The sequence below is a fragment of the Pseudonaja textilis genome, chromosome 3 (assembly GCF_049901715.1).
Source record: "Pseudonaja textilis isolate UNSWEBS1 chromosome 3, rPseTex1.2, whole genome shotgun sequence".
In the NCBI taxonomy this organism is placed as follows: Eukaryota; Metazoa; Chordata; class Lepidosauria; order Squamata; family Elapidae; genus Pseudonaja; species Pseudonaja textilis.
Window position 1 is genome coordinate 164,725,140 of NC_141992.1, and position 13,067 is coordinate 164,738,206.

At 43.7% G+C, this 13,067-nt stretch overlaps 1 protein-coding gene across 1 annotated transcript; it reads left to right on the plus strand.

The window, feature by feature from the left end:
* The first annotated feature begins 9,306 nt into the window (after positions 1 to 9,306).
* Positions 9,307 to 12,293, plus strand: BHLHE22 (basic helix-loop-helix family member e22). Its single transcript, XM_087931309.1, has one exon. It carries the CDS (start codon positions 10,210 to 10,212, stop codon positions 11,140 to 11,142), a length of 933 nt encoding a protein of 310 aa, XP_087787435.1. The 5' UTR covers positions 9,307 to 10,209; the 3' UTR covers positions 11,143 to 12,293.
* The last annotated feature ends 774 nt before the right edge of the window (positions 12,294 to 13,067 follow it).

Sequence of the window (13,067 nt, forward strand, 5' to 3'; positions counted from 1 at the left end):
CAGCAGTTTTTAATTCCTTTAGCAAAGCCCACTCCAATGGAGTATAATGAGGGACAGGATTACCCCCAGCAGCAGGGGTTTGAAGAATCATAGGGAAACAAGAAAGATCATCTGCAGATAGTTTTCCTTCTGCCAAAGCCGACTGAAAGGCATTACGGACAGGAGGATCTGTCACCATGGAGGAAGGAGGCAACAGAGAAGAGGGATTTGGAGAAGAGTCAAGGGGTGGGGGGGAGTAGGGTGGAGGTGCTGAGGCAGCAACAGGACAGAGTTCAGCAGAAGGTGGGTCTGAGGAAGACTGGATAGAATCATCAGGAAAGAGAATATTAAGAGCAGCCATAATGGCACGCCAAGAACAAATAATCTGAGGCGGAGCCCTAGGTGGTTCATGCATCCATTTCCCCATCCGTTCCCAAGTGGAACGTTTAAGAGTGCCTTCCGCGGGATACGCGGGGCAGTGTTGTTGAACATAACTCAAAAAATCATTCAAATACTTTTTTGACAGAGGATATACATTTGTGCCGTTAGCCTTTTGCAAATAATTTGCCTTCTTCACTAAAGAGAGAAGTTCATCCCTATGCTTGAGCTGAACTTGAGAAAGTGAGGAGCCCATACTTACGATGCGCGAAGCCTATTCCAGGTGCGTAGGTACAGGAGTGAAGGAAGCGTATTCCTAGACAAGAATCACGCCTTGTTGGGGACGTATCGTTGAGACGATCACGTCGGGGTCACCAGTTGATGAGTTGCGGGTCCCAGTACCAGGATGAATCAGCTGACGACCTGCACCCAGGCAGACTGCCTGGGCGGGCTCCTCTTGATGGCAAAGATGACAGCGATACAAAGGTTTCTTTTGGTGAGAGGAAGCCCAGATAGTACTACGCACCTCTCTTTTATTGTGCAGCAAGCAGGGGGGGTGGGGGTGGTTAGGTTACATGAGGTTAGACAGGAACAGGAAACACTGCCATATATGGTTAATCCTTATGCTATAGCTGACTCAGGTTTTTATACAGGAACAGGAAACATTGCCATATATGGCTAATCCTTATCTGACTCAGGTTTTATACAGGAACAGGAAACATTGCCATATATGGCTAATCCTTATCTGACCCAGGTTTTATACAGGAACAGGAAACATTGCCATATATGGCTAATCCTTATGCTATTGCCAACTCAGGTTTTGCACGTTGCTGTTCCTATAGTGTCGCCCTATATATGTATTGTATGTGTATTGGGTTGTCTGTGTACGTGACTTCCTACTGATGTGTCATGATATCGCAACAATATCACAATAAATAGCTTGTTCACCAGTCATGGAATGCTGATTACCTAGGTTTGGGACACTATAACATTTTGTTGCTGGTTCTTCTTCAGCAGGACTTTTTAAAATGCAATTATTTCTAAATGTATACGTTTACACTATTACAGTATACCGTGATATTATTCCTGATTACATAGTTCATTCTCATTCGGATATGTCCCTGAGCTGATTGCTGGAACTAAATATGTCAACAATAACACTGTGACCCTCTGTCTTTTACTTGAGATTCATTCATGACATTTGCATCTTCTGGACCCATGGAAATGAATCTCTATTAGCACTACAAGGTAAGCTTCCATCTAAAACAAACCATCAAATCTATCTTCTACTGTTTTGACCCAATTGACAGAGATGTAAATTGACAGAATTAAACCATTTAGGAAACTGAACTACCAATCTAACAAGATCAATCAACTAATTAGTATAATTACATCAGTTCCCAGGGAGGAACTATTAAAAGAATAAACCACTGCAACAAAATAACGCTAACACCAATAGTTGTCACATAAAGTTTACACCACTCTAAGCCATTATTAATAATTTACACAAGATACTGGGCAAGGACATTATATTTTTTCAGGCTTAGGGTGTTGGATCCATATTTGCATACAAGCAGCCACGCAACATGAAATAGACTCTCACAAGAAATAACAGGACAATGGGACTAACAAGGGAAACAAGCCTCCATAACAAACCCAGATGTTACTTGGCCCCAATGTGTCCTGGTTTGTTTTTCATTCCTAACTAGAACACCTTCCAGAAATATGATCTTCAGCTTCCAGAATTGTCAGGTTTCATAGCCATAGCTGAGAATGTTGGGTATTGACATCTGTTGCAGAAGGCTCTTTTTAGGGGAATCAGGAGGTACAGCCTTGATGGATGTACTATTGTGGTGAAGTGCCATCCAAACATCCTTGAAATTGCAGAAAATCATATTCAACTGGTATGAGAGTTGGTGTTCCTACTGCCAGTCTCTAACCAAGCCTCTGTCTTCTATTGATAATAACTGCCAGCCAGTTGACTTCAAAGTGATGGGTGGCAAAGCTTAATAGGTTGTAGTCAACTTTTAGTTGTCCTTGGTCATTGTTGATATAAATGGCATTTGCATAACTCAGGACAACTTAGGGTCTTTTCTTAATTGTTTCTGTATACATTAAAAAAATACAAACTCAGAAATAAAAATTTAAAAAAGAAACAAGAACATATTATAAAAGGTATTTTTAAGAAGCTCAGGTTTTTATCACAGCATTAATCTTTGATGATAAGGAATTTATACTGGTCGATCTTTCTATTACAATGATAATAGCCAATTCATAAGTAAAATAAGAGTGCACCATCAATTCAAAACTGCAAATCTAAACTGATGCTATCTTTCTATTGTAAACTTTTAAATTTAAAAATAAAATAAACATAAAATAAAAAGTATTGTTTTTAATTGCTCATTTTAAAAAAAATGTACATTTGGAAATATTGGAAAAATACTTCAGTACTGATTAGCAGTTCAGGAGTTTCAGATGCTGCCTTCACAAACCAAACTGTGAAGACAAATGATGTCACAGTTGCATATTATGCTTTCTTACAATGATAAACAAATGATACGATTTAAGACTGTCTCAATAATATCTCATTCATAGGTTGTAGATGAGCTGCAAGCAAGATTGCAGGGAAAGTTACCAGTGTATGTTTGGTGCAAGTGGGGAAAGTCTCTATGAGTTAAATAATACAACATTCTCTATAGTCAGAATAATGTGTTTTAAAATGTGAAACAAAATGAAACTTGGTTTAAAAAAAAAAGATCAGTAAATGAACTTTAGTAGAGATGTCTTATAATATATTGCCTCCTTTAAATGAAACTATTCTCTCGTTTTTCCAGGAGATGGAGCTGTGGATTTTAAATTGTAGGCTGGAACTTATATATAAGAAGAGACTCTAGGCACATCCTACACCCAAGTTTCTTTCTCACAGACATTTTAAAAAGAAAAATGCTACTGTGCAATTTTAATATGAACTGAAAGGTGCCCATTTCTGCACTTAACAGTAGGGATAGTAGACTAAAAATAAGCAGATAATCTCTAAATATTTTAAAACAAAAATGCAACAGCATGTTATTTCCATTGTGTGTTATCTTCAGGCTGTTTGTGGGTCTATGTGTGAATGAACTTGTGTGTCCTCTTGGAGAGAGGGGGAAGGAGGGGGAGAGAAAGAGAGGAGCGGGATAATAGTTCAGTGTCTTCCTATAGAAATGCATGTCATTGACTCAAGACCTTCCTTTATGTTTACCAACACATGGATAATGCATACCTTTCTCTGTATATACTACAGAGAAGATGAAGGTGATTAGCTGTAGGAGAGAGATTAAAAAAGGAAACACTTTGTGACTCATCCCATTTATAAGCCCTGGGCAAATGTAGCCATCTGGGGGCTTTATCTATTGTGATTTTCTACTTGAACTAATGCATTTTTGTATATGAGTGATCTGCAGAATGTCCTTAAACTTGATTCTTTTATTCATCGTTGCTTTAAAGAAGGGGCAAAAATTGTAGATAAATGACCTCTGACAATAGTGAGATGGAGACTTTTCGACCTGTGTGTCGGTTCTTACTTTCCCAACCTCTGTCAGGTTGCCTCCATCGCTTTCTTCCGGCCATTTCCACACAAAGGGAGTCGCGAGAATTTTCATCAGATCTAGAAGCCAACCAGAGTCTCACTGCTTCCGACAGGGACATCAACGCAGTAAACTTTTCAGCGGATCTTGTTTCTGGATGACTTTATAGGCTCGCTTGTCTTTCTGGTGTGGATTTGTGCTCCCTGGGGGCGGGAAATGCGAATTAGCATAAAACCAGGGAGTTCTTTTTGAGTTCTTGGTGGATTGACTGCTGAAATGCTTTTGCAAAAAAAAAAAAAAATCGTGTCTGGCTTCCAAAGTTTTATTTCTCTATCTACTTGAGAATTGCTCTGCCGTCGAATCTCTCTTTCCTATGTTGACACCGTGATTTGAAGTTTGGATAAGGGGACGTTGATTTTAACTTCAGGATCATATAGACGCAGTCCATTTAGAGGGGCAGATAAAAAGGAAACCCCTTAGAGCCACGCAACTTTTGGCTTCGCCCTTTCCTGTGGTGACTTTCCTGTGACCCTCTGCAACTTTTCTTCTGTGTCTCAAAGACGTCGATGAGCAAAGGCCATTGCTTTGTATTCTATTTGAAACGTAAGTGAAAGTGACCGGAGGAAAGTGCGCTCGAACGTTTATTTGGCGCTGTCATTTTCTCACGGCCAGCTTTTGTCCGTCAGCTTTCGCCCCAGGTAACATTTGGCTGTGGACTCTAGTGAAGACAAAGTTGATGAGGATAGGTCCCAAAGGGTCCCAATGATGGGGATGGGTTCCTTGAAGGTTTCTCTTTTCTCTCTGCTACCCACTCTCTATCTGTGTAAGCAGGCAAAAGGACCGTTGTTTCTGGCCCCAATCCAATCCTACACCTTACTGGCCGGAAATCAATTACTCTTGTGTCAATGCACTTGTTTCTTCAGCTTCTATGAAAGGTGGATCCAGATCCTAAGCCTGCTGATTCAGATGTGCAAAATGAAATCTTCCCAAGAAAATGGATAGAAGAGCTCAGTATTAATCCCAGCTGACTTTGGGTCAGGTCAAAAAGTGTCAGCATTTGATTCCCCAAGATGCTGTAGTTAGTATAATCTGCAGGAAGAAGGAGATTAAGTTGCATCTGAATGAAAACTGAAATTAAATCTCAGTGTTTTATTTAAAGCCCATCTCAGTAAACTCACAGATTTAGATATCAAACACTCTAACCTTAACTGTACTTGGGAATAAGACTGGAGATCTGGCTAGTTTTAGATATGCTAATTTTCTTCAGATATCAGTAGTGCTTCTGTAAATAAACGTGATAAAACTAGGAATGCCACATTTCATTTAAGCTGTTGAAAAAGGAATCGAGATTATTAGGTCAGATAATGACCAGATGAAATAAAATTCTCTTAGAAAAAGAAGATAAAAGACTGAATCTATTATTTATTTTGTTACTTGTTGTGGATGTGTCAAATTATGAATGTTTTCCAAATTATGTAGAGATTTTGGAATAGAACCTGTTGCTCTGAAGCTCTTTAATTTTTATAAAATATGCTGTGCTCTTGTACTATGGTTAATCATACACTCGTGGGAGATTGTATAGATGAGAAGGATGACTTCCAGACTATTGGTAATATGTGGTAATGTTTTTGTTATTTTAAAATACTCAACTATCTGATATCATAGTGAAACTGCAAAAGGAGTATTGTGATCTTAGTCTGAACCTGCAGACAGTTCAATAATCTATTGAACTGTTATGAGGTGTTTCTTGACTATCATTTAACCTGCAGCAAATCTGGAGATCATGAGTTCTAGTCCCCTTAAGGCATGAGGCCAAGTGGGTGACCTTAGGCTAGTCACTCTCTCTCAGCCCTATAAACAGAAAATGGCAAGCTACTATCTAAAAATCTTGCCAAGAAAACGACAGAAACTAGTGTAAGCACCAGAAGTTAAGATTGGCTCAAAGGTTCCAAAATAAATAATACCTCTTGATTTCAAAAAGACACTGCCTTCCTTCCTTCCTTCCTTCCTTCCTTCCTTCCTTCCTTCCTTCCTTCCTTCCTTCCTTCCTTCCTTCCTTCCTTCCTTCCTTCGTCCTTCCTTCCTTCCTTCCTTCCCTTCCTTCCTAAGAATTAATTCAGCATATGAGCTGAATTCACTGGAGTAATCTACAGGAGTCTGATATACATATTGACAAATGTTATGCGTTGATATCTCATTGTCCTGTTCACTTGTGGGTAAAGGGGGAAATCTTATTCTTTGGCTGATATGTTATTGGAGGGGATTTGGAACCCTTACTGTGGATGCAATGACATACTGATGACTCTTTTCATAAGCAGAAGTAATTTTACCTTTATAAAGATACAAACACACAATTCTGAATTAGCTGATATGGGACACCAAGTTTCTAGAATAAACACAGAAAAGATACTAAGAACATAAAAACAGTCTGAAGTAGATGGCAAGAGACCTATTTTAAACACCAGTTGGGCTTCCCGTCCATTAATCAGGTGCTCTTTTAGTGACATGCCATATTGTTAATATTGAAAGGATGGAAAGGATTGGAGCCTAAACGCTGCCTTTAAATCTGTAAAGGTCAGCCTCCCCACCCGTCCCACGCCCAGCTCCAGTGGCCTCCTTTTAGCCAAGCCAAACGTCAGGGCAGACCAGAGCCTGTCTAGAAGATACTTGAATTTCCTTGACTTGAATTTCCTACTTTTGTAACGCTACATAATTCTCCCAGCCTCGCCTGCCGGCCACAATTGCAAATTGAAGTACCGCCCCGCAGTCTAGGAAAGTTCACCGGCAGTTTACGTTTCTTCGACATAATGATCAAGTTGCTTGATTTGTTAGAGGCTTCCCTTGTTCGCCGTAAAGACTCAGTGGCTCGCAGTAGAGGTAATGAAAAAGTGGGCATTTGATTTCGGCAACGACATGGGGCTGAGTTACATTAAGTCAGGTAACGAGACGTTGGGCAGATGTGTTTTCATTGCACCATAAGTGAAACGCAGTTTTAAAAGCCTGACAACTTCCCAGAAGCAATCAGCAAAAGTTTATGACTGCATAAACCACAAAGACCCTTCCTCGGGTATTTTTTTATAAACCCCGCATTTAAACCATCTATAAATTCTACCGACTTTCAAGCTAAACTTGGGGGGACTATTAAACAGCTCTCATTCTTCAGAGACTTTAGCAAAAACACTGCAACCGTGGAAACGACATCTCTTGGGGGGGGGGAAAAAGATTGAATTGAGGACCATACCCTGTTTCTAGGGATGGGTTGAACAGAGAAGTTTAGCGAAAACTTGAACGTCTGATGGGAGGCAAGACCAGCGGGTATTGCCAAACGGAGAGGCGGTTGTCGGGGTTGGAAAGGCAGAGTCGGACAGGTAATTGAGGGAGTGGGAGGTAGGAAGGGGGGAATTCCGTGTGTTTGAGGAGGAAGCCAATGACCACCTTAGGGAATGGACCAATAAGGAGAAACCTGGGAGACACCTCCTCCCGCAAATCTCATTATTTAAGGCATGCCCTTGCCTTCTCCATTTGGACAGATCCACCTGCTCAAAGAGTGAATCAGCGTCAATCACTCAGCTCCATTACTACAAGGAAATCCTCTACTGAAATTGATGAAACTCCCCCACTTTTCAGAGGTGATTCCCCGGCAAAGTGCTTCTCTACCCAAAATCAAGTCGCAGAAGCAAATCGTGATCCTGCATGCATGTTGGAGGTAGTATAGGATGCAGGGAACAAAACCTCAGTTTTAGGATCCTAGTGAAAATGGAGTGGTTTTCTAAGAAAACCCAATGGACAGAGACAGCCGAATAGGATTCAGGGCCAGTGCCTTAATGTGAGTGGGTTCAGCGCTACAAGAGAAGCAGAAGGCTTTTTGATAAGTTTATCTTGTTCCTTATTCAGGATATGGCTTCAATAGCGACTCCCATGTTCACGGAGTCCGAACTAGAGGGGAAAGCTCTGCCCTCCGTTGTTGCAAGCTAGCGAGGTTTTATTGATGCTTGGCTTCTTCTCCTCTTCCAGGTGAAAAACCCAGACAGAGTCGGCTGTCGCCTCCTTTGCTAAAACAAGACACCCAACTGTTCTCATGCTGCCATTCAAAAGCAAGGTTCTGTGGCAAACCTCATTTGTGAATCTATTACAGAGATTAATAGATTATTTCTTCTTTTTCAACTAATTCTCAGTGGGGAAATTTAACCATATGGTAAGAGAAAATTAGAATTTCATCACATTAGAGCAAAATGTAATGAAAAGAGTCCAGCACCTGGGGCCAACTGAGAAAGACACAATTAAAGGATTTTTTTTTTTAATGAAACCAGAGAAACTGAACATCTCATAACCTTTGGTTATTCTATCACATAAGATCTGATGAAAGCATTAGAAATATTCTTCGATGATGTCATAAAAAGTGAGAAAAAGGAGAGAAAATCCTCCCTTAAAGAAAGAGCATGAAATAAAAATAAAAGTGGTTTGTGTTCCATGGTGGGGATCAGATGGGTTACACACTAGATATAGGATTTGGCTCCAAGACTTTATTGTTCCACACCAGCCACTCAGAAAGAGTGCAGAGTCACAGAATAAAGATATAAATCTTAAATAAAGTAAACATTTCATTTCACACTCAGGGTTCCAAAGAGTACTGAGATACAACTTTCTCCTAAAATGAAAGAAATCCTGCCCTTCAAAAATAATACCTATGTAGAAAGTCACACTAATAAAACACCTGTAACTTCAGAGCTAGGCGACAGAATTGGTCTCACAATTCTGAGAGGCGGGGTGTCTACTAAATTAGGAGTTTAGAATAAATTTGGCTGGCCTCCAAGTTCTCGTTGGTTAGAAAGTGATTTGAAAGTTGTGGGCGGGAGGAGGTGGAGGGGATCAACTCCCCCATTAATTAATTAAAAGCTTAACTGTTAATTGTACATCCGCTCCATATAGAAAACAGAGAGACTGCGATGACTCTGGGAAAGGGGACAAATGTGTGTGTGTGTGCGGGGGGGAGAGTTTTGAGGAAAAGATGGAAACGTCTTGCCCAAAAGAGGGAGCGAAAGAAACGCGCTTGAAGTGAACCCCAGCGAGATAAATGGGTTGAGGCCAAGGTGAAGTCGGATGACTAGCAAGCAGGTCCACCTCCTCCTTCGCAGAAAGAGGAGCGGGGCGTGAAGAAGGTTGGCGCGGCCGAACGTCAGTCTGGCGACGGCGCAAAGTTCGCTGAAGTCCGCTGGCAGCCAGTCTTCGTGGGTGGGTGGGTGGAGGGGCGAAGTGTGCAAGCAAGATCGCCCCCCCACCCCTCCCTCCCCCCCCCATCGCCGCCCCGTAATTTGCTGAAGGAGGGAAAGAGCATCCTCCTTCGCCCCAGCCCGGGCTTTTAAATGTGCTCATTGAGGAGTGAAAGTCGCCACACCTGTCAGGCTGTAAAGGCAGTTGTTGGCTTCCTAATAGGACCCAACGCCTTGCAAACATATGCGTGAAGCTGTGCCCACAGATGGCAGGGAGAATAATGGAGCAGGAGCCTTTTATAAAGCGTGAGCTACCGCCTGTCTCCTCCTCCTCCTCCTCCAGACCGGTGTGAAATGCAAACTCTCCAGACTCAGGGCCAAGCCTAGCGCCTGGGCTCGTTTGTTACCGTTTTAATCCTATTAATTAAAACGTTAACCTGATTGGGTAGAAAGCTCGGTCCCAACAGGCGAGGCTTCTTCATAATAACCTTCTCCGCGAGATAATGAGGTAAAAGACTTCCCCCGTCTGTGGTGGCGGCAGTTAGCAGCGGCGGCGGTGGCGGCAGCAACAGCAACAGCAACAGCGGGAGTACTAGCAGCCGCCGCCGCTGCTGCCGCCGCCGCCGCCGCCTTCAGCGAGCGAGTGAGTGAGTAGAGAGCGCTCCGGCTCGCTTTCTTCTTTGCCTCTTTTCTCTCTCACTTGATGGGTCCGGGGAATCTCCCGAAGGTGAATCCGAGCAAGAGAAAAGGTGCCGAGAGCCCGCTGGCAGCTCACAATGCCTTTAAGCCCTGCGCGGGCTGGTGGTAGGACAGAAGCGCTGAGAGCAAGCGAGGCGACGAGCGAGACAGACGCGCACTGAGGGGAAGAGAGAAAGAACGCGCGCCAAAGCGGCCTGCCTCCGAGACACTGGAACAGCGGGGAGAAGAAGGTGACAGGGGCAGAACGGGGAGCCGCGCTCTCGGGGAGAGGACCTCGACCCAGGCAAGCCCCCGACCCGGGGCGTTGAAGGACCAGAGCGGGGGAGGGGGCGCGGGAGAGGGAGGAGTTGGAGGAGGGGAACCCGCCGGTCGGAACTATGGAGAGGGCGCTAAACCTGCCTACAGACGAAGACTTGTTCCACAAGAGCTACAGCGCCTCGGCCAAGAGAATGGAGTCTGCCTTTCGTTCACCCCCGGGGCTCGACCTGGCCGCCCACCAGCAACAGCAGCGCGAGTCGCGGCAAGCGCCGTCGCCTCTGAGCTGCTACGAGCCGGCTGACTCCGAGGTGCTGCTGAGGGAAAGCGCGGCCGGGGCACTGGTGGCCGGGGACCCGCTGGGCGGCTCGGTCTGCGTCAAGTACGGGCAGAGCACGACCAGCCGCAGCTCGGTAGCCGAGAGCAGCGGCGGCGAGCAAAGTCCGGACGACGACAGCGACGGGCGCTGCGAGTTACTGCTACGGGGCCCCGGCGGAGGCAGCGGCTCCGGAGTCGTCGTCAGCTCTGGGGGCGCCCTACTCAAGGCGCCGGAGGGCGGCGCCTGCTCCAATAGCCACCACGGCAGCGGCGGCGGCGGCGGGGGCAAGAAGTCCAAGGAGCAGAAGGCGCTGCGGCTCAACATCAACGCCCGCGAGCGGAGGCGCATGCACGACCTGAACGACGCGCTCGACGAGCTGCGGGCCGTCATCCCTTACGCCCACAGTCCCTCGGTGCGGAAGCTCTCCAAGATCGCCACGCTTCTCCTGGCCAAGAACTATATCCTGATGCAGGCGCAGGCCCTCGACGAGATGCGCCGCCTTGTCGCTTATCTCAACCAGGGCCAGGCGATTTCGGCGGCCTCGCTGCCCTCTTCAGCGGCGGCCGCGGCGGCTGCAGCGGCTGCTTTGCACCCGGCTCTCGGGGCCTATGAGCAGGCGGCGGCAGGCTACCCTTTCAGTGCCGGCTTGCCGCCCGCCACCTCTTGCCCGGAAAAATGTGCCATTTTCAACAGCGTCTCGTCCAGTCTCTGCAAACAGTGCACGGAGAAGCCTTAAAAGAGAGACGAACTTCTGTCCGATCCCTTCGTCGTCCGTTAAAGTACTTCATTGGCCGGACTTTGCTGCAGCCACCCTGAGGGGATGGTGGTCAATAGGGGGTTGGTGTGGGGAGTTAAGTGCAACCGAGACCTCAGCGAAGTTTAACACACACGGTCGCATTTTTTTCTCGAGAAGGTGTGGGGGCGGGGGCGGGAGGGTGAAATGAAATGTGACCAGGGAGAACTCGGAGATTGGGAGAAAATCTGTATGCCACATTGTTTCTTTGGGACTTCAAACTTCGGAGAACTTTTGCTATGGGCAACCAAGGTTTGGAAGATTGCTCGGTTGGGTTTCAGCAAGGGAAACAGGTGGCAGAAAGCAGACTGGATTGTAAACTCAGACAAATCAAGAAGGGCACTTAAAAGGGATTTTTTAAAAATGTTATTTTATTTCATTGCTTCTGAGCCAGAGAACATGCAAACTTGAAATGTAGACTTCCTGAAATTAGATATGTGCAAAAATTGCTCTGATATTCCTTGTGTTTTTATTTGTTCTGAACATTTGAGCCTGTGATAATGAGCAAAGTTTTGGCAGAGAGTGTTTACTTAAGAAGATGTAAAAATTGTTCACATGGCTGGAGTATTACAAGTTGACTATTATTTTTAAAGATGTGCACCTTGTTTCTTTTCACTTTGCAATGCTATGTGTACCAGAACACATATTTATTTCAGTGATCTTTTCACGACAATATTCATCCTGTGTTAAAAGTTATGTGTGCTGTTTACTTTTCAAATGCTTAAAAATCTCATTCACTTAAACTTTGTGCCAAGTGTTTAAAACATTTGATTTGCCAAGGATGTTTGAACCAGAAATCTTGATGTATCCAAACTGCTGAGGTTTATGAAAGGTCATCTGGATTTTTAAGTTGCATCATCCCTGTATTTATAAATTGAGCTTTAATAAATTGCTTCAGTCCAAAAATGAGAAGTCTTTTCTTAATTGCTGGATGAACTGGACTGTGGTAACTAAAACTTTTGCAACATGCAAAAAATGTTTTAATTACTATCACCATAAGGCACCAGGCAATAGTTCTTGTCAAGAATATGCCAAAGAAAGCTTTACCACGTTGGCAGTGTTTGGTTTTTCCAGAATAAAGCTAGGTGTTTTTTTTAATGTAGACGTTATTTTAGGTGAAAGTAGACATTTCAGTGTTTGTAAGGATGGTTACATATATTTTACATTCAGATTGATAGAAATTGGAAAAGTAAAGGCGTGTTTACCTCAAAAATATATTTGAATTACTACTGTAGATTTGTTTTCTCATACAATTCAAACCAATTGAAGCTGAAGTGCATGAATTTAAAACTGATTCAGTTAAATGAAACCCAGTGTTCCTTTTAATCCTATCCACGTCTGTAGGTGCTCCATTGATTCTAGTATTCCGCCCCCCCCCCCTTTGGTTAAGCATGCTTGGGATTGTAAGATGAAAAATAACTTTGTGACAACCAAACAGACTGATTAGTAACTAGGTTTTATTTAAGCAATTTTGTTTCCAACTGTAAAAGTAATTCCAATGAATTAAACTTGATGAAACGTTTAATTTAGAACTGGGCCTAAATCTAACTCTGTCTCTGCTTACATTTACTGTATATGGTTTGTGGCTAGGACAAATAGTGGGATTTGAACTGTTGTTGGACAGAACTGGTTCATAGATGCAGCTCTTAATAAGAATAGTTCCTGAAAACCTTTATCTTCTCTGCTTCAGCCCTGGAATCTTTGAGACTTGGTATTTGCAACTACTTCCTATAATCCAAATTTGGTCTGTCAGCTTTGAATAGGCAAAACGAATACTGTGAAAGCTCCTTGGCAGGTCATGGAGGTATAAAGAGTGATCTACATTCTACATGAAAATAGGTCAGTAAGAGGACGTCAGTGGTGAATGG

Coding starts and splice junctions, on each gene's coding strand:
- BHLHE22 (XM_087931309.1), top strand. CDS start 10,210: ATGGAGAGGGCGCTAAACCTGCCTACAGACGAAGACTTGTTCCACAAG.